The sequence below is a fragment of the Aotus nancymaae genome, unplaced genomic scaffold (assembly GCF_030222135.1).
Source record: "Aotus nancymaae isolate 86718 unplaced genomic scaffold, 86718_ANA_hifiasm-v0.15.2.pri h1tg000046l, whole genome shotgun sequence".
Lineage (NCBI taxonomy): Eukaryota > Metazoa > Chordata > Mammalia > Primates > Aotidae > Aotus > Aotus nancymaae.
Window position 1 is genome coordinate 25,817,631 of NW_026988460.1, and position 18,057 is coordinate 25,835,687.

The 18,057-nt window shown below is 44.7% G+C and overlaps 1 protein-coding gene across 5 annotated transcripts in view; it reads right to left on the reverse strand.

The window, feature by feature from the left end:
* Positions 1-2,509: 2,509 nt before the first annotated feature.
* The window catches only part of RBSN (rabenosyn, RAB effector), a 30,266-nt gene continuing 14,718 nt past the window's right edge, over positions 2,510-18,057 (reverse strand). For 4 of the 5 annotated variants that reach the window (XM_012472736.2, XM_012472759.2, XM_012472745.2 and 1 more), the window contains 8 exons: positions 17,739-17,784; positions 17,471-17,632; positions 14,817-15,058; positions 13,136-13,206; positions 10,479-10,565; positions 9,445-9,547; positions 7,994-8,098; positions 2,510-7,010 (listed from right to left, as the gene is read on the reverse strand). In XM_012472736.2, coding sequence (XP_012328159.1) covers positions 5,859-7,010; positions 7,994-8,098; positions 9,445-9,547; positions 10,479-10,565; positions 13,136-13,206; positions 14,817-15,058; positions 17,471-17,632; positions 17,739-17,784 — 1,968 coding nt within the window. In that variant the 3' untranslated portion in view covers positions 2,510-5,858. The remainder of the gene's footprint in view (positions 7,011-7,993; positions 8,099-9,444; positions 9,548-10,478; positions 10,566-13,135; positions 13,207-14,816; positions 15,059-17,470; positions 17,633-17,738; positions 17,785-18,057) is intronic. The other variant, XM_012472765.2, reaches the window with a different exon arrangement.

Here is an 18,057-nt window from a genome sequence, read left to right on the forward strand (position 1 = left end):
TCTCAAACTCCTGACCTCAAGTGATCCACCTGCCTCAGCCTCCCAAAGTGCTGGAATTACAGGTGTGAGCCACTGCACCTGGAATGATTCTTAGTTTCTGTTTACATTACCCATCTGTTCTGGTCTGTTGTTTACTTTTACCATTAGATCCCCCTAACATATCACATTTTAAATTTCTTGTCTGATAATTCCAACATCTGAGTGTGATTCTGATGTTTGGTGTGTTTCATCTGATTGTTGACGTTTTTTTCTGGCCTTTTAGCATGCTTATAATTTTTTTGCTGAAGGTGGAATATCCACTGTATTGTGCCATAGGAACTGGGGTAAATAGCCTCTAGTATGAGAACTTATGTTAATCTGGCTAAAAGTTGAGCTGTATTTAATGTTTGCTATAGCTGTAGGTGTCAGTCTTCCAGTTCCTCTAGTGTCTTTGTGTTTATCTCCTCTTGCCTTTGGGCTTCCCTAGATATTCTTCCTTAGAGTCTGTGTCTTGCATCTCTTCCAGCTGTAATTCACTGTTACTATCCTAGAGTCATGGTGGTGTGGTGGAAAAACATGGGGGAAGTGAAGCATTCTATAATCTTATGATTAATCATATCTCAGCATTTTAATGGGTCCGTGTCCTTGGGATGTGACCTTCACAAGTATTTTTTCTTTCCTTTTTTTTGAGGCAGTGTCTTGCTCTGTCACCTAGGCTGGAGTACAGTACAGTGGCACAATCACAGCTCACTGCAGCCTCTACCTCCTAGGCATGTGCCACAACGCCTGGTTTATTTTTGTATTTTTTGTAAAGATGAGGTTTCACCATATTGCCCAGACTGGTCTCAAACTCCTGGGCTCAAGTAATCTGGCCAACTTGACCCCCCAAAGTGCTAGAATTACAGGCGTGAGCCACTGCACTGTCCCATAAATGTTTCTCAATTCCCCTTGGTACCCCCTTAAATGACCCAGGAAGGCCAAAGGGGGCTGGAATGGGAGAAATGCCCTCCTCCAGATTGGATAAAGCTCTATGAAAAAGTGCTTTCCTCTAGGGAATAAGCTTTGTTATGGAGAAGGATCTGATTACAAAGATGATTCTTACCATTCCCTGCTAGAGCCACCAGAGGGTCTTTCTCAGCTCTTCACCAAGAGAGCCAAATAGGGTAAAACCCAGGAAAGTGTTGGGGGTGAGGGGGAGTTGCTCATTCCCATGCTAGTCCACACTCAACCTCCAGCAGTTCACCAAAATTACCATTTACGTTTTCCTACTAGTATGGCTCCAGTGGCTTCTCCTCCAGGCAATCAGATCTTGCTGACTCTCTGGACTCACCTGTTTCCAGATTTTGGGATGGCAGTTTGCCCTGCAAACTTAGCTCTCTAAAGGGCCCAAGAAAGGCCACTGATTTTGTTTGCCCAGCTTTTTCTTGTGGTAAAGATAGGATAACTTTCACACTCTGCATGTCTGAGCTGAAACCAGAAGTGCCTTCCGAAGTATTTTTACAACTATGCTAGGCTTCCTGAAGAGTTAGCCTGAAGTTTTTCATCTTAAAGTCCACAGGAGGCACTTACTAGGGATGAGACACCCTATTCCATGTTAGAAACATGGGTGTCCACATACAACACAATCTAGGGCAGCTTGGGTTTTGCAGTCAGACAGACCTAGGCTGGAAACTCAGCAGTGCAACCCTAAGCAAGCTTAACTTCATTACTCACTCATTTCTGAATCTGTAAACTGGGGTTGTTGGGAAGATTGAGGTAAGTCATGCATAATACTTGGCACTCAGTCTAGCCTACAGTGAGCACTACATATAGTATTCTCCCGGTTTAGGAATCTACATAGGCCCTAGGGAGGTCTCAGTTTCAAAGATATGGGTAAAGTCACTATCAGAAACCAACTCAGCAGCACCCAATCTCATTCCCCATTGACCATTTCTGCCACCTTTGAGCTTGATACAATGCTTGAGCACCCACCACCACCTGAGCCAGCTACTTGCTACTGAAGGCAAAGTAAGTCAGGCAGATCTGGATTGAAACCATTATTCCACCACTGAACTGGCTGTGTGGCCTAACCCAGGCTAATCTCTCTTAACTTTTCTATGTCTGGGGTCAGACGAACGGCTGAGTAACTACCTCACAGGTATGCTGGTAGTGCTAATGGATATAAATGTGGTCATGCAGAGGTGGTGACTGGCAGAGATGGCAGTCATAAGGTTCCTCAATCTCTGAGCCTCAGTTTCTTCCAGTGTGAAACAGGGACGATAGGATCATTAAAAGATCTGCACTATGCTTGTGTAAAACTGTTCATTTAACCAACACTGCAGGAATAACTGTGGATAAGGGCAGAACTGGAACCCATATCTATCCCCTGTTCAGAGCCCAGTGACCTTCATTTTTTCCAGAGGACTTCACCAGACAAACAACGCTGGAATGATCTTCTGATGCTCAGATGGTTGTCATCAAGAAAGGAGAAGGGATGTCATCTGATGATTCTCACTTGTAACACACGTGGACACAGACACATACACCCCCAACCTTTATCTCAGATTTTATTTTATTTTTTAAAAAGGCTCCAATACAAGGCCCCAGAGTAGTGCATGCAAATCAATGACCCTCAAAGTGACAGTCATTGTCAGATAACAAGCACAATCTGCTACAGTCTGTGACCTGGTAAAGAGATCGGCTTTTCCTTTTGAGTCCCATCACCAACGATGCTAATGTCCAACCTACCACACAGCTCACAATGACTCAGAGGTACATTTTAGTATCTGAACAGCAAAGACATATTGAGCTGCAAATACAATGAGTAAGTATCCTTAGTGTATTAGACAGGGGGAAATACAAACAAGGCATAAAAGGGAAAAGCCAACTTCACCTGATGCCTGAATCCCAAGTCTCTTCCATATTTTCTCATGATCTGTGTGTTTAGGGAGATCTGCTATGCCATAACAAGACATTCCTCATTTGGTGATGAGATGGGGTTGTTTGCCTTGGAAGACTACAGGAAAGGTGAATATTCAGGAGGTAAGAATTTGAAGTTGTGGTTATAATAGATAGGCCAAGTTTTCCCTGCTGTCAACCCGTCTCTGTAACTCCAACTTTGTGCCTGTATAAATTCTGTGAGATGGTATAGCTGATGGTTAGAGAATTCTAACTCCTGTGATGTATATATTTACAGGAAAATATAATCATGGAAGAATTAAATGGAAGAATTCATAGAAGAATACAACAATGGATAAACTTAAATCAAAAGAATATGATTTTAGTTTGGTTTAGTATATTCAATGAGTTGGTGTTTTTTGTTTTTTGAGAGTCTTGCTCTCGTCACCCAGGCTGGAGTGCAGTGGCGTGACCTCATCTCACTGCAACCTTCTGAATTCAAGCAATTCTCGTGCCTCAGCCCCACTGAGTAGCTGGGATTACAGGCATCTGCCACTATGCCCGGCTAAGTTTTGTATTTTTAGTAGAGACAGGGTTTTACCATGTTGGCCAGGCTGGTCTCGAACTCCTGACCACCCACCTCGGCCTCCCAAAGTGCTGGGATTATAGGCGTGAGCCACTGCCTGGCCAGGTTTTTAAAAATAGTTAAAAAAAAAAAAATGTTTCTTGTGTGTTTTTCAATGCTGTTACTTACAGATTGCTACCCGAGGTGATCTGAGGGAAGGGGTATGTTTAGTGAATTAGTCTTAATCAAAATCACCAGCTAATTAAAAGAGAAATGTTCTCATAATAAAAATAATTATGAGGGAAAGCAGCAATTAGCTTCTGGAACTACCTGCTTTTCAATTCATCCTCTTGTCAGAGAAATGAGAGCCTAAGCAGGGAGGAGCCTACCGGCCATCTGGGAAACCCTCTAGAATAACGGAGAAATGTCATGGGTCTCAGGGAAGAAAAGAGGCCGTGCCAGGCAACATCATAGATGCCTGGTTGCCAACTTCTCAAAACCCATAACAACCAGCAGGGTTGCTGACCAGCTGACCTTCGTTAACCCACTCATATGGCTATTTGTGAACAGATCCCAAATGCAAAGGGTCCTTCATACACTTCTACCTACTCCCTGTGCCTACACCCCTATATAAGACCTTTTCATTCAACCAAAAGACTAAGAAATGTGCTAAAGAAATGTGAACAACATCAACACAAATACAGATTATGTTTTCATCAAGAGAGTTCAAACATTCCCATTACCAAGAGCGGTCTTCACCAGAATGTAACACAATGAATTTCAGTTCTCACACCAGTAACCAGTGAAAGTATGGCCTAGAGCTAGTTACAGGGCATAAAGTGACTAGTGGTCAGTTATTGTTCATTAGTTAAGATGAGTAACTGCAGAAACTCTACCCAGAGCTGAGCACATGTGGGTATGATGTCAGATGTCAGTTAAGGGTTATGTTCCTATAAACCAAAGCACCAAAGCTAAATTAACATCTTCCCTTTCTGGCTTTAATTGGCCAATAGTCTAAGTACTATGGTGCTACCAGCATGATCCTGGATTGTGCTTCTTCAAACATTTCAGGTTCTTAATACTAATATTGTTAATAAAATACATCATTAGGGAGGGCGCAGTGGCTCACGCCTGTATTCCCAGCACTTTGGGAGGCGCCAAAGTGGCGGATCACTTGAGACCAGCAGTTTGAGACCAGCCTGGCCAACATGGTGAATCCCCGCCTCTACAAAAAATACAAAAATTAGCCAGGCATGGTGGCACACGCCTGTAATCCCAGCTATTTGGGAGGCTGAGGCACAAGAATTGCTTGAACCCAGGAGGCCGAAGTTGCAGTGAGCTTAGATTATGCCACTGCACTCCAGTCTGGGTAACAAAGACAGACACTGTCTCAAAAAAAAAAAAAAAAATCTCATCAGTGCCCCAGCTCAGGACAAGATGAACCAAAATAGAAGAAGGCTGATAAAATAGCCTTGGAAATTATTTTAATTTTACCTTCTGACTCTGGGAAGCTTCCCTTCTTCTGGCGATGTTCCACGAAAGCTTCCAGATCACCGATTCCTAAATTAGAGACTAGGCCTTTTAAACAGACCCAGATCAGAGTAATTTTGCCAAGCTCTGGAGGGAGATTTCTCCAGTGACAGAGAATTGTTCCATCACAACAAGAGTGGTGAAACTCTTCTCACAAAAAAAAGTTAACCACTCTTATTTTCTAAAAAGCTCAGGACCAGATTCACATTGATACCCCTGCACTGGGAGCTTAACTTCCTGAAAGAGACAAAAAAGAACTTAAACTAAGAAAATAGACCCCAGTGAAATATTCCCATCACCCTGCCTTAAAAAGAGGTGCTGGGCTCTCCTGCATCTAAACTCACCCCTTTATATAGCAGCACCTCCCCATTCTGCTGTACTGACAGGAAGCACCAAGCAGGGGAGAGGTGGCCCCACGTGAAATGGAACTCACAGCCTACTAGGGATGGACTTCTGTCTGAGCAGAATACAGCTCAATGGAATCTATCTTCTCTGTCGTGGCTAAAGGAAGGGCTCTAAAAAGGCTGCCCTATAATACTGCATAAGGACCCAAGACTAGCAGTAGCAAATGGACCCAAGAGGTACACAGCAGCCATTTCTGCCCTGGGCCCAACAGAGCTGCATTTAGTTATATCTTGGTAGTAAAAATGTAAACTCCCTTCAAAAGTGGTAAACCTCTGATTACAAAAAAATAATAATAAACAGGAAAAACAGCAAATGAATGCTGATTCTCCCTGTTCTAGTTTCTATTTTATTATTCAACTGTAGTGGAAATACCTCAAAGAGCACAACAATGTGCGTCTGAGTTCTCACCCCACCAGCTTCCTCATCCATCCCACCTGCCCTGCCCCTGCTCCACTGGCTCCTGCCAGACCTCTGGGCCCAAAGGTGCCCTCCCCATTGCTGGTCAGTCAGTGCCCCCCTTCTGCTTGGCCAGGGTGTGCTTCAGCTCCCACAGGTTCTCCGTCAGCACCTCTACCTCATCCAGACGGCCGCACTGCTTGGCATCAAAGATGTATGCCTTGATGTTATCGATCTGCTGCAGCAGGAGCTCCTCTTCTATGGGCTCCTCAGCCTCTGGCCCACTGTCACTGTCCATCTCAAAGGGGTTGGTACAGGTGGGTTCCTCAAAGGGGTTGCCAGGAACCAGAGGGCTTGAGTGCCTCTGCTGGGGATGTTCGTCTTCCTCATTGAAGGGGTTAGGAGCTGGGCTGTCTGGGTGAATGAATGGATTCCCAGCCATTGCCTCCTCCTCCTCATCCTCTTCCTCAAAAGGATTGTACTCTTTCGGGATGTGGGCTGAAGGGCCGAAGGAAGCACCTGCAGCAGGAGGACTAGCAGTGCCCTCTTCCACGGGGCTGGAAAGGTCTTCCTCATCAAAGGGGTTTAAGGAGGGCCCCACATTTTGCTGTGACATGCTGCTCTGGGTTAAGAGCTCCTGGCCAAGGGTTGAGGGTCCAGACCACACTCTGATGGGCTCTTGAGCTGAGCTGGGTGTAGGAGTCTTGGGAGCTATGCTGCTTTGAATTGAGGAAGAGCCTAGATCCAAAGCATAAGCAAGGTGGGTACGAGGCTCTCTGCTGGGCTCCAGCTGAAAAGGGCCTATTTCTCGGAAGTCCAGGGACCTAGTCCGTGTGTGCAGGGATGCCACCCGAAATTGTTCCCTTTCTCGTTCCAACTCCCGTTCACGAAGCATTTGCAGCTGTTCCCGCTGCAGGTCCTCCTCCTCAGCCTGCCTCCGGGACAGCTCGATGGCCTTCTCTGTCTGTTGCTGGTCATACTCGTCCTGCAGCTGCCGCAGGTTCTCCTGCAGGGTGCGCACTTCATCCTTGCGGCCTGCAGCCTTGGCCTGCTTGATGAACGATGTGATGTTGTGGATCTGCTGGAGGAGAGGGTCTGAGTCCTCGCTCTGCCCCTGACCTCCTGACAGCGGGAGCCAGCCCTCAGCCTTTCTCAAGGGGGCAGGGCCCCTGCGGAGAGATGCCACCTCGCCGTTGGCTGCTCGAGAAGCCAGGCCACTCTGCCTTTCCTCAAGCCTTCGCTGGGACTCTAGGGCAGCCTGAGGATATAGCAAAACAGAGAGAAGAAACAGTCACCATGCTAGCAGCAGCCCACACTGTCAGCTACCCTCTGTTGTCCTTATATCCCTGAGCCAGTGACACTCCAATTTCCCACCTGAGGACAAAGATATCCAACTGCTAAAATCAAGTCATGTTTTTGTGTATGTGGGTGGAAGGGAGACCCTGATTTTCAAAAATAAAATATAATGAATAAGTTAGGGCATCAGATTTTCTCAGTCTTAGATCACAAGCTATAGCCAAGCACAGTGGCTCACGCCTGTAATCCCAGCACTTTGGGAGGCCAAGGCGGGCAGATCACGAGGTCAGGAGTTTAAGACCAGCCTGGGCAACATAATGAAACCCCGTCTCTACTAAAAATACAAAAATTAGCCAAGTGTAGTGGCCTGCACCTGTAGTCCCAGCTACTTCAGAGGCTGAGGCAGGAAAATCACTTGAACCGAGGAGGCGGAGGTTGCAGTGAGCTGAGACCATACCATTGCACTCTAGCCTGGGTGACAGAGTGAGACTCTGTCTCAAAAAAAAAAAAAAAGATTCACAGGCTGTATACTTTTCTTAAACCTCTGAGATCTGTTCCCCTCATCTACAATGGAATCTCACACAGCGTTAAATACATGTATAATTTCCTGTTTAAGACTGCATATTCCAATATGTTCTATAAGGAACTTCCTAATGTCTTGGTCCTCTGCAACTTCTACCATAGGGAGAACTGCCAATCTCTCTGGCATTCTAGCTATGAGAGAATCAGCAACAGCTCTGAAAGAAAAATAGGACCTGGGGAGAAAAATAATTACTCTGGTTCCCACAGAAGAAAGTGAGGCTGAAACACAACAGAAGAAATATGCACATTTGAGAGTGATAGGTTCTGAATCACTACAACCCCACACAACCTGGGAGCCCATGGCAGCCTCTGTGCTCGAGAGCCACAGGTGAAAGCAGGTCCTGTATCCCTGGCTTCACTTACTTGTCTCTCCATGGCCCTCTTCCTCTCCATTTCCTCCTTCCTTTTCTTTTTCAGTTCCTCAAACTGTTCTTTGGTCGGCAGTGACATCAAACCAAGCAACTTTTCCTGCAGAGTAACAGATAATTTTACACTTAAACCGTTTTAGGGAAAAAATGAACCTTAAGCTCTCTGATAAGAGTCTGCTTAAGCTGAGCCACTCTGTTCTTGGAGAGTGACATCATTTAAGAACAGCAGGAAAAGAGGGAACTCTTATATTGGGTGAGAGAGTCAACTTTCAAATGGGCCTGCATTTTCCTTATGAAATAATCAACATCAGATATCCCAGTTATTCACCTGGCTCCAATGTTAGCTTCTCTATGAGGTCTTGTCCCTGCCCATCCTATTAACTTAGCAAACCTCAATCACAGCCCTCTCTCCCACACTTCCCTGCTGTAAGTTTCTCCACAGCACTTCTGCCATCTTACATACTAGATATTTTAGTTGTTTATGGTCTCTCCCCTTCTCTACAACATAAGCTTTATGAGAAAAGGAACATGGTCTTTTTTGTTCACTATAGGACGTCCAACACCTAGAACACTACCTGGTACGTAGGAGGCACTCAACAAATGATTGCTGAATAGAGTCACTAATCAAAGTGAGGAAGGGCCTACCTCTCTGTACTACAGTGTTAGAAAACTAACCCAACAGGACTCTATCTATTAGATCTCTTTGTTGGCTGGGTGCAGTGGCTCATGCCTGTAATCTCAACACTTTGGGAGGCCGAGGTGGGCAGACTGCTTGAGCTCAAAAGTTTGAGACCAGCCTGGGAAATGTGGTAAAACCCTACCACTATTTAATAAAAGAAAAAAAAAACTTTGCTTTAATTAAAAAAAAAAAATAGACCTCTTTGTCAGGGAGCCCCAAAGGCAGTTAACTATGACTCTTTCAGAAGGGGCTTTCACGGGTAGAAAGATACAATTCAGATCTAACCACCTAGGTTAGTCTGCCCTTAATCAGCTGTTTCTTCCCAGCTGACGGCTCAGGAAGAGTCCTGTAGGGATTATCCTAAGGAAGAAATACTAAGTACCAGTATTACTATCCTGACAACACTTAACAGCAGCAAAAAATTAGAGTCTATCAAATGCCCAACTAAAGGAAAATGGTTAAAGAATGGCATATACAGTCAATATGCACTATTTTAACTACTGTATATAAAAAATGCAAATGGGAAAAAAGATGAAAACGTACCAGAATAATGAGTGATTGTAATGGGGACATAGGATTAAAAGTAGTTTTAGTTTTCTCTGAAATTCAGATTTTTCTCTAAATGTGGCATCATGCTTTCATAATTTCAAAAAATAATAAATGTATAAATAAGAAGTAAACAAGTCATTGCATGGATCTGCCTTCTGGGAAGGAAAAGAGTAGGACAGGCCAAGCATGACATTTATGCCAACCCAGGATGGCTTTACCTGCACAAAAAGTGTTGCTGAGTATCTGATCATTCTCTGCAGCCGCAAATTGCTTGGATGTGGTGGAGGGTCCTGGTTCAAGCCTAAGGTTAAGATCTTCTTACTGAATTGGAACAAATACATGAATGCAATGAGCACTGCCAGCTTCAGAAACAAGGGCAAAAAGTGTAACATCAGGAGTTGCCAGGCTTTCATGCAAGGAAGGTGTGTAAAGATGGGTAAATGACTCCACCGAAGTTTCCTTGAAGGCAAAACCCATTTCTTATCCTTTGCTGTATGTAAGGCCTCGGCACAGGGTGCACAACAAACACTGTCATGGAGGGACTGACTACATATGCAGAGCCAGCTTCACAGCTAAGCGATCTAGGCAGCTGCACAAGGTCTGGCACTTAAAGGCCCTGTACTTGGTCTAGTGCTCTGCTGTTAGTGTCTTGATTCTTAATAATTTTTGAACAAGGGACATGCATTTTCATTTTGTATCAGGCCCTGCAAACTATGTAGTCTGTGCTGTACGTCTGGATGGACAAAGGCGCCTCATCTCATTCTCCCTCTGAGTTGCTGTACTTCTCATACCTCAAAAGGCTAATTTAACCCAAATGGCCAGTCCACAATTAAAATGCAGCCGTGGACTTGAGCACAGACACAAAGAAAGAACCTGAGTTTCTACCTTCACTCTACAACTTTGCCATCTGTGACATGATTCCTCATCTTTGACACAGGATGTTAATCCCTACCTCACAGGGTAACTTCGACAGAATAAATGAGCCATTTTAGAGAAAACAACCAGTGACTGGCACATGATAGGTTATCAATAACCAGCTCTTCTTTCTTTGATAATAACAAACATTAGAAATCCTTAATGAAACAAAAGTCACTGAGACGCATTAAGTGCTAGCACTTCCTTGCCCTCCTCCTCACCCACTGCCCCATCACCAGAACTCTGGGTGAGTGCAGGTCTGCTTTCATCATGATTTCATTAGAACAGCATCTTCTCCATTCCACCAGCAGGCAGGATACCACTTAATGGACCTTACCTTAAAGCGTCTATTAGCTCATACACTTTCTGCACTTCCACTCGAAGATCACTGGCATGTTCCAAACTGTAGGTTGTCTCCCCAGCACTAAGGAGAAACCACAGAGACAAGTGATCTAAGTTTCATGGTGCAAATCAGACAGCATAGTGTAGAAGGATGCTAAAGGTGTAAGGCCTCACAAAGGCAGTTAATTCTCTAAAAGTGTCATTTCAGACTTTCGGATATAACGCACTGTCCGTCTCTTGAAATGAATGAATCAAGTGGAAGTGACATTTCAATTTGCAGATACTATAGGGGCAGACTCATACTGAGGCCTCCAAGGACTAGCCCTTATGCTCATCACTAAAACAAATGTGGTTGAATTTACTCTGGTCTACTTTCCCTAAACAATCCCACTACATCTAACAAGAAGTAAGAAGTGGTTTACTAAATGAGTTGGTTATACTACATTAAGAACAGAAAGTGACTTGGCTTTTCTGGCTCTAAAGTACCTAAGAAGAAGGTTCGAGACTAGCCTGGCCAACATGATGAAACCCTGTCTCTACTAAAAATACAAAAATTAGCCAGGCATCGTGGTGGGCACCTGTAATCCCAGCTACTCAGGAGACTGAGGCAGCAGAATCGCCTGAACTGGGAGGCGGAGGTTGCAATGAGCTGAGGTCGCACCCCTGCATTCCAGCCTGGGCGACAGAGCAAAACTCTTGTCTCAAAAAATGTGTATATATATATACATGGTTTTGTTTTAAACAAGGCACATCTACTGCTACATACATTGCTTTAGATGTGCAGGTAGGCAACAAAGTTTTTTTTTTTGTTTTTGTTTTTGTTTTTCTTTGAGACGGAGTCTCGCTGTATCGCCAAGCTGGAATGCAGTGGCGCCATCCCAGCTCACCGCAACTTCCGTTTTCTGGTTTCAAGCAATTCTACTGCCTCAGCCTCCCAAGTAGCTGGGACTACAGACACGCACCACCACACCTGGCTAAGTTTTTGTATTTTTAGTAGAGACAGGGTTTCACCATGTTGGCCAGCATGGTCTCAATCTCTTGACCTCATGATCCGCCCGCCTAGGCCTCCCAAAGTGCTGGGATTACAGGCGTGAGCCACCGTGCCTGGCCAGCAACACTGGTTTAAGATAAAGACAGAAAACTCTGAAATTACTAACACTGGAGACCATAATTATTCTTTTCCTACAGGTTGGAAAAACACTGCTGGGATCTGAATCTAGTAGTTAGCACTTCAACTTCTAGGTCACAAACACTAAGATTCAGAAAAAGCCATGCTCTTAAGCAGGGATCAGCAAATTTTTTCCATAAGGGGCTGAATCATAAATGTTTTCAGCTTTGCAGGCCACATAGTTTCTTTTGCTGCTCTGTCATGGTGGTGCAAAAGCAGCTACAAACAGTAATCAAACATGGGCATGGCTATGTTCCAATAAAACTTTATGCAAACAGGTAGCAATAACTAGTGTTGGTAAGGCTATAAAGAAAGTAAAACCCTCTCGAGGCAGAAAGAAGTCTGCTTAAAAAAAAAAAGTAAAACCCTCATACACTGCTGGTGGGAATGCAAAATGGTGCAGTCATTCCAGAAAACGATTTAGCAATTCCTCTATGGAATGTTACTCTATGGTAACATATACAGTTACCATAAAACCCAGCAATTCCACTCCTAGGTACCTACCTAAGAGTAATGAGAACATGTCCACACAAAGAACATAAAAACTTGTATACAAATATTACAGGAGCATTATTCATAACAGCCAAAAGTGGAAAAAAACTCAAATGTTCATCAACTGATGGATAAACAAAACGTGGTAAGTATCCACACAATGCATTCATACAGATGGAATGAAGTACTGATACATGCAACAACATGGATGAATCTTTAAAACATTACACTGTGTGAAAGAAGTCAGAGAAATTTTATATTATGATTCTATTTATATGAAATGTCAAAAAGCAGACACATCCATAGAGACAGGAAGTAGATTAGTGTTGGCCAGGGAGATGGGGAAAGGACAGTGGCTGCTAATGGGTATGGGGTTTCCTATTGGAGTGATGAAAATGTTTAGAATAAAAGACAGTGGTAATAGTCGCATAATTTTGTGAATACACTAAAAACCACCGAATTGTACACTTTAAAAGAGTAAAGTTTATGGTGTGTGAACTACATCTAGATTTTTAAAAAGAAGCAGATGTCAAGCTACATTTGGCCCATGGGCTACAGTCTGCCAGCCACTACTCTAAGGGAAATGCCTGCTTTAAGCCCTGACACCTCAATGTGACATTGAAATGGCATCTACCCAGGCATGAGCATGAGACCCATTGCCCTTCCTCTGCTCCAACCAGATGCTGCATTCAGCAACAGTACCATTGTCTGAGGCCTTCCCAAACCTGCTTAGTTGGAATAGCCAAGGTCAACTGAATGTGGCTATCTTTTTACAAGCTCATGTGATGGTAATATGTACCCCACTAAAAGACAGACATGAAGATGATGCTCTTTGTAACAGCCAAAAGTGGAAAAAACCCAACCTCAGCTGGTCTCAGAAAAAAAAAAGCACAGTTGAAGTTAAGATTTTCATTTTTGGCTACTGGAGAATTGACCTAAAATGTCAGAAAACACTCACCACTGGATTAGAAAAACATAGAGGAATAGCTTACTTTAATGATGCTGCCATCTTGATGTATTCTGGGGCTTTCTGGTCAACTTTCTCCATGCAGAGTCGTAATTTCTAAGAACAAAAACGAAGAGGTAAATGGTATGCTCAAGATTAGAAAAGCCTACCCAGAAGTTAGGCTCCATCGATGGAGATATCTTTAAAATGTTTACTTTTCTAACATATTAATTGTTGTTATCAATTTTCTGATTTATAGGCCTAGTTTCCAAGCAGAAAATCTTACAGGAAGGAAGGAAAGTGACAATGGAGCTTCTGACCAAACGTTTTGTTCTGTCACCCAGGCTGGAGTACAATGGCACGATCTCTGCTCACTGCAACCTCTACCTCCTGGGCTCAAGTGATTCTCATGCCTCAGCCTCCTGAGTAGCTGTAATTACAGGTACGCTGCCAACATGCCCGGCTAATTTTATATTTTCAGTAGAGATGAGGTTTTGCCATGTTGGCCAGGCTGGTCTGGAACTCCAGGCCTCAAGTGATCCACCGCCTCGGCCTCCCAAAGTGCTGGGATTACAGGAGTGAGCCACTGTGTCCAGCCAGATGTTTTCGAGAGGAGCGAGGCCTTCTAGGGTATAAGCCAAGGTGTCTACCAAGACAAAAAGGAAATAGCTGCTACTTTCTTCCTCTGCCAAGTGATGCCAGGCAACAATGGGAAACCAGCACAAGGCACTGCCAGGGTTCACTTCAAAAGAGGAGGTGGCAAAAGCACAGTGGGTATTCACAGAAATGAGATACCAGGTCTCAAACTCCACACAAAGGATAGAGAATAGCTCCATCTGCAACTCAATATGGGGCTTAATTAACACCATTTCTAGTAGCCTGAGTATTTACATGGGGATTCCAGAAACACTGCCATTATGATCTGCAGAACTGCTAACAATGACTATTCAGTAGTCATCAGACAAAAATATACTCTTCCTCTATTCAGAATGTTGCATAGCTGCTTCCTCTGACTGGGCTGATCTCTTCCCTGCATCTCTTACTGCCTCCCCACTCAGGTCACCTGGCTAGTCCTCCTCAGCTCACAGGTCTCACCTGGCCATTAAGGGACCAAGCCAGTCTCACTCCCAGATATTCTTTGTACACTATTTCTTCTCAGAGTATGCATCTAGTAGGGGGATTGTGGGATCACTGGTGGTAATGACAGCTGAGGCATTTGGACAAACTTAAGACAGGGACACTTGGTAAACTGGTGAAGCCTGAAAACTTGTAAAGTATCAGTAAAATGATAAAGCCTAAAAACTTGTAAAACTTTCTAAAACTTGTAAAGTCTAACACTCCCAAGTGAGTTTCCCAGGATTCTTCCGGCCCACTGTTTATGAACATCTCTAGCTTCTCCCCTCCCTACAGAACCTGTCCACACCACATGGCAACTGCCCTTCCTCCTCTTGCCTCTGGGCCACCCCACCAGCTGAAAGCCTCCACCCTCCTGCTTTCAAGTGGCCAAGGAAGGGTGAGGGAATGAGTTTGTTGTAACACACCCAGGATGACTCTGTGACTCACACAGGGCCCTAGCTGGGAAATCATAAAATGGCCCTTTAGCAGAAACTACAAATGATTCAAAGGAACAACTTCCCAAAGCGTTCTCCAGAATATGCAGGAGTGTACGTAACAAAGAGCCAAATCTGCCTGAGAAATTAGACCCAAGACCAGACAGTGCATATCACCTCGTAGAGCTTCACGATGTCAGGTGTGTGTTCCTTCTCATCAATCTGCTGCTCTCTCTTGAGCAGCGTGTCCTTGCAGTGTGTACAACAGCGAATCCGGTCATCATCCTTCTCATCCAGGACCGAGCTGACACTGCTCATGCTGCTGATGCTGCCTCGGCGGGAGCCATGGACACTGTTGGGTGACTGGCTGGGGCTGGTGTGGGTGCTTAGGGACTCCTTGCTGGCACTGGTGAGCTTGTCTGTAACCACAACACCAACAGACAGCAATGACCCCCACAGCATCCAATTACCATACCCACGAACTTGAGGTGTCAGTCCACAGGTGTTTGATTTGGAAAGTAATAAGATCAGTCTCCAGCTGTGGGCAAGTACTGCCCCTCTGCCTTCCCAGTGTCAGACTCTGGTGGGAAAGGACTCCACTGCTGCCCCTCCAAATCCAAACAACCTGGCCTTTCCACCTGGCACCCTCTTCCATTTGCCCTGTGCCTCCAACACAACATACATTCTCCTGGGAGACGTTCCTCCACAGCCTTCTCCCTATTCCCAAGCATCTGGCTCCTACCCTCTCTAAATGGCAGGTACTCCGGGAAAGCCTTCTCCAATTCCCTGAGGCAAAAACTATCCATCCTTCCCATCAGCTCCCACCACATTGCCCATTTTGGAGCACTTTCCACTTTTCTCCCTGTGTACAGTTACATATGCACCCCAGAGCTGCCCTAGGAAACCATGACTCTTTGTGGGTACAAACTGTGTCTTATTCACACTTGCACCCTTAACATATCCAGCAGGGCTACCCCACAGCAGCTGCCCAGTAAACGCTGGCTAAAGAGCTCAAGGGAAGAAAGGTGAATAGTGTCCCAAAAAGGCAGCTTATAAAGTCATGTGAGACAGGGAGTTGGTCTCAGGGACAAAGTATCAAGGTAAAGTGACTAGTGTATGTGAGAGTTGGACAGAAGCATCTGTTTTTGTCCCCACGTTATCCAGACACCCCATGGCCACCAGCATGCACAGCCAGCAGAACTCTCTAGTGTTGCAAATGTACCCCAAACTTCCCAGAAGCCAATGAGATTATCTTCAGCAACTTCTAATCAGCTTGGTTGCAAAGTCCTAGAAGATCGAGTTCCACCTAAACTTTGTCCTCCACACCTCCCCGCCCAACTATTCTATTTGCTCATCTATTAATCTACCCTGGGCTTTCCAGAATTCCATGCCTTTGCGCCTGCTCTTCACTCTACCTAAAATGCCTTCCTTCTCCATCTCTTTTGCAATCCTACACATCTTTCAAGGTTCTTCTCGCCTATCACTTCCCAGCCCTAAGTATCCATGCTCTCATTGTCCCTGAGCCCATGGCACTCAGCATCTCTCATATTACGGTATTAGTCTTTTCTATATGACAGCAAGTTGTCTGTGACTTATCCTACAGGAAGGGACTAGTCCACTGCTTATATTAAGACCCTCTTCTCAAAGTCACACCTGCCACTTCCAAGCAGAGCTGACAAACAGTTGGTCAGCCTCTCCTGAGTGCCTGACACAATCTCTTTCATAGTACATCTCTCCTTAGAAAGCAATTATTTATTTGTGAGTTTGTATCCACTGCTAGATGCTGGACTTCTTGGTAGAATGGACAATGCCTTATAGGCCAGAAATGGGCAAAAGATGACCTGTGAGCCAAATCCGGCCTGCAGGTTGTTTCTATATGGCTCTCAAACTAAATATAATTTCTATTCTATTCTATTCTGTTCTGAGATCGGAGTCTCACTCAGTCACCCAGGCTGGAGTGCAGTGGCTCAATCTCAACTCACTGCAGCCTCTGCCTCCTGGGTTCAAGCAATTCTCTTGCCTCAGCCTCCCGAGTAGCTGGGACTACAGGTGCATGCTACCAGGCCTGGCTAATTTTTGTTTTTGTTTTTTTTTTTTTTTTTTTTTTGAGATGAAGTTTCGCTTTTGCTGCCCAGGTTGTGAGCTCGCCTCACTGCAACTTCTGCCTCCTGGGTTCAAGCAATTCTCCTGCCTCAGGCTCCCAAGTAGCTGGGATTACAGGCATGTGCCACCACGCCTGGCTAATTTTGTATTTTCAGTAGAGACAGGGTTTCTCCATGTTGGTGAGGCTGATCTCAAACTCCCTGACCTCAGGTGATCCGCCTGCCTTGGCCTCTCCCAAAGTGCTGGGATTGCAGGCATGAGCCACCGTGCTGAGCCTAATTTTTGTATTTTTATAGAGACAGGGTTTCACCATGTGGGCTAGGCTGGTCGTGAACTACTAACCTCAAGTGATCCGCCTGCCTCAGCCTTCCCAAGTGCTGTGATTACAGGCATGAGCCACTGCACCCAGTCTAATGTTCACATTTTTAAAAGGTAGTTTAAAGAAAGAAGAAATGTCACAGAAACCATACGTGGCTCACAAAGCCTAAATTTATTTACTATCTGATCGTTTACAAAGTTTGCCAACCCCTGTTATAGACCACTCTATCTCTGGCCCCTAGCATAGTACCTAGCCTGTAGTGGGCTTCACAGAATCAGCAATTGAATGAATGAAGATTCCAATGAACCATTAATTTAACAAAAAGGTTCCACGGTCCCAGTGGTGATTAGCAAATAAGCTAGGCCCAAAAGATGATGAGGGTCCAGGGCCCCACCTCCAGGTCACCTACTTGCCAAGGGAAGGCTGATGAGCTCCATACATTTCTTGCACATAATAGACCCGCAGAGGCGACAATGGTGGCGGCGGTTCCGGATGCTGAACTTATTCCCACAGTCTGGACAGAAAGGGACATCCTGGTCGTTGACCCAAGGCACCACAGACTTTTCTATTGCTTTGGGAAGAGCAAACCAACAAAAAAGCAAGCCATTTTAAAGAGAGATTTGGTCAGGGAAAAAAGATAAAGGATAAGAAGAATGTGAGCAAAGTTTTAAAGTTACCTCTAATCTTTGCAGACTCAGTATTTGTTCTGTCAAATGCAGTGAGCTGACCAGGAGAAAATAGTGCCAAGTGAAATTAACCAGGTGATGTATACATGCTCCACACTTTCCAATACATTGAGTAGGAATTAGCACATTTGGATTTCTCAAGTCTCATCTGTCATCCCCAACTCCACAAAATCACAAAATCACTTTCACGTGGGACAGAATATTAGTTTTGCATCTAGAAGCCACCTCCCTTCCTGTGACCCACTTCTAATCTCTTTATTGTCAGTTACCCATTTTAGCAATAACCAAGGCTAGGCAAGGATGGATGGGG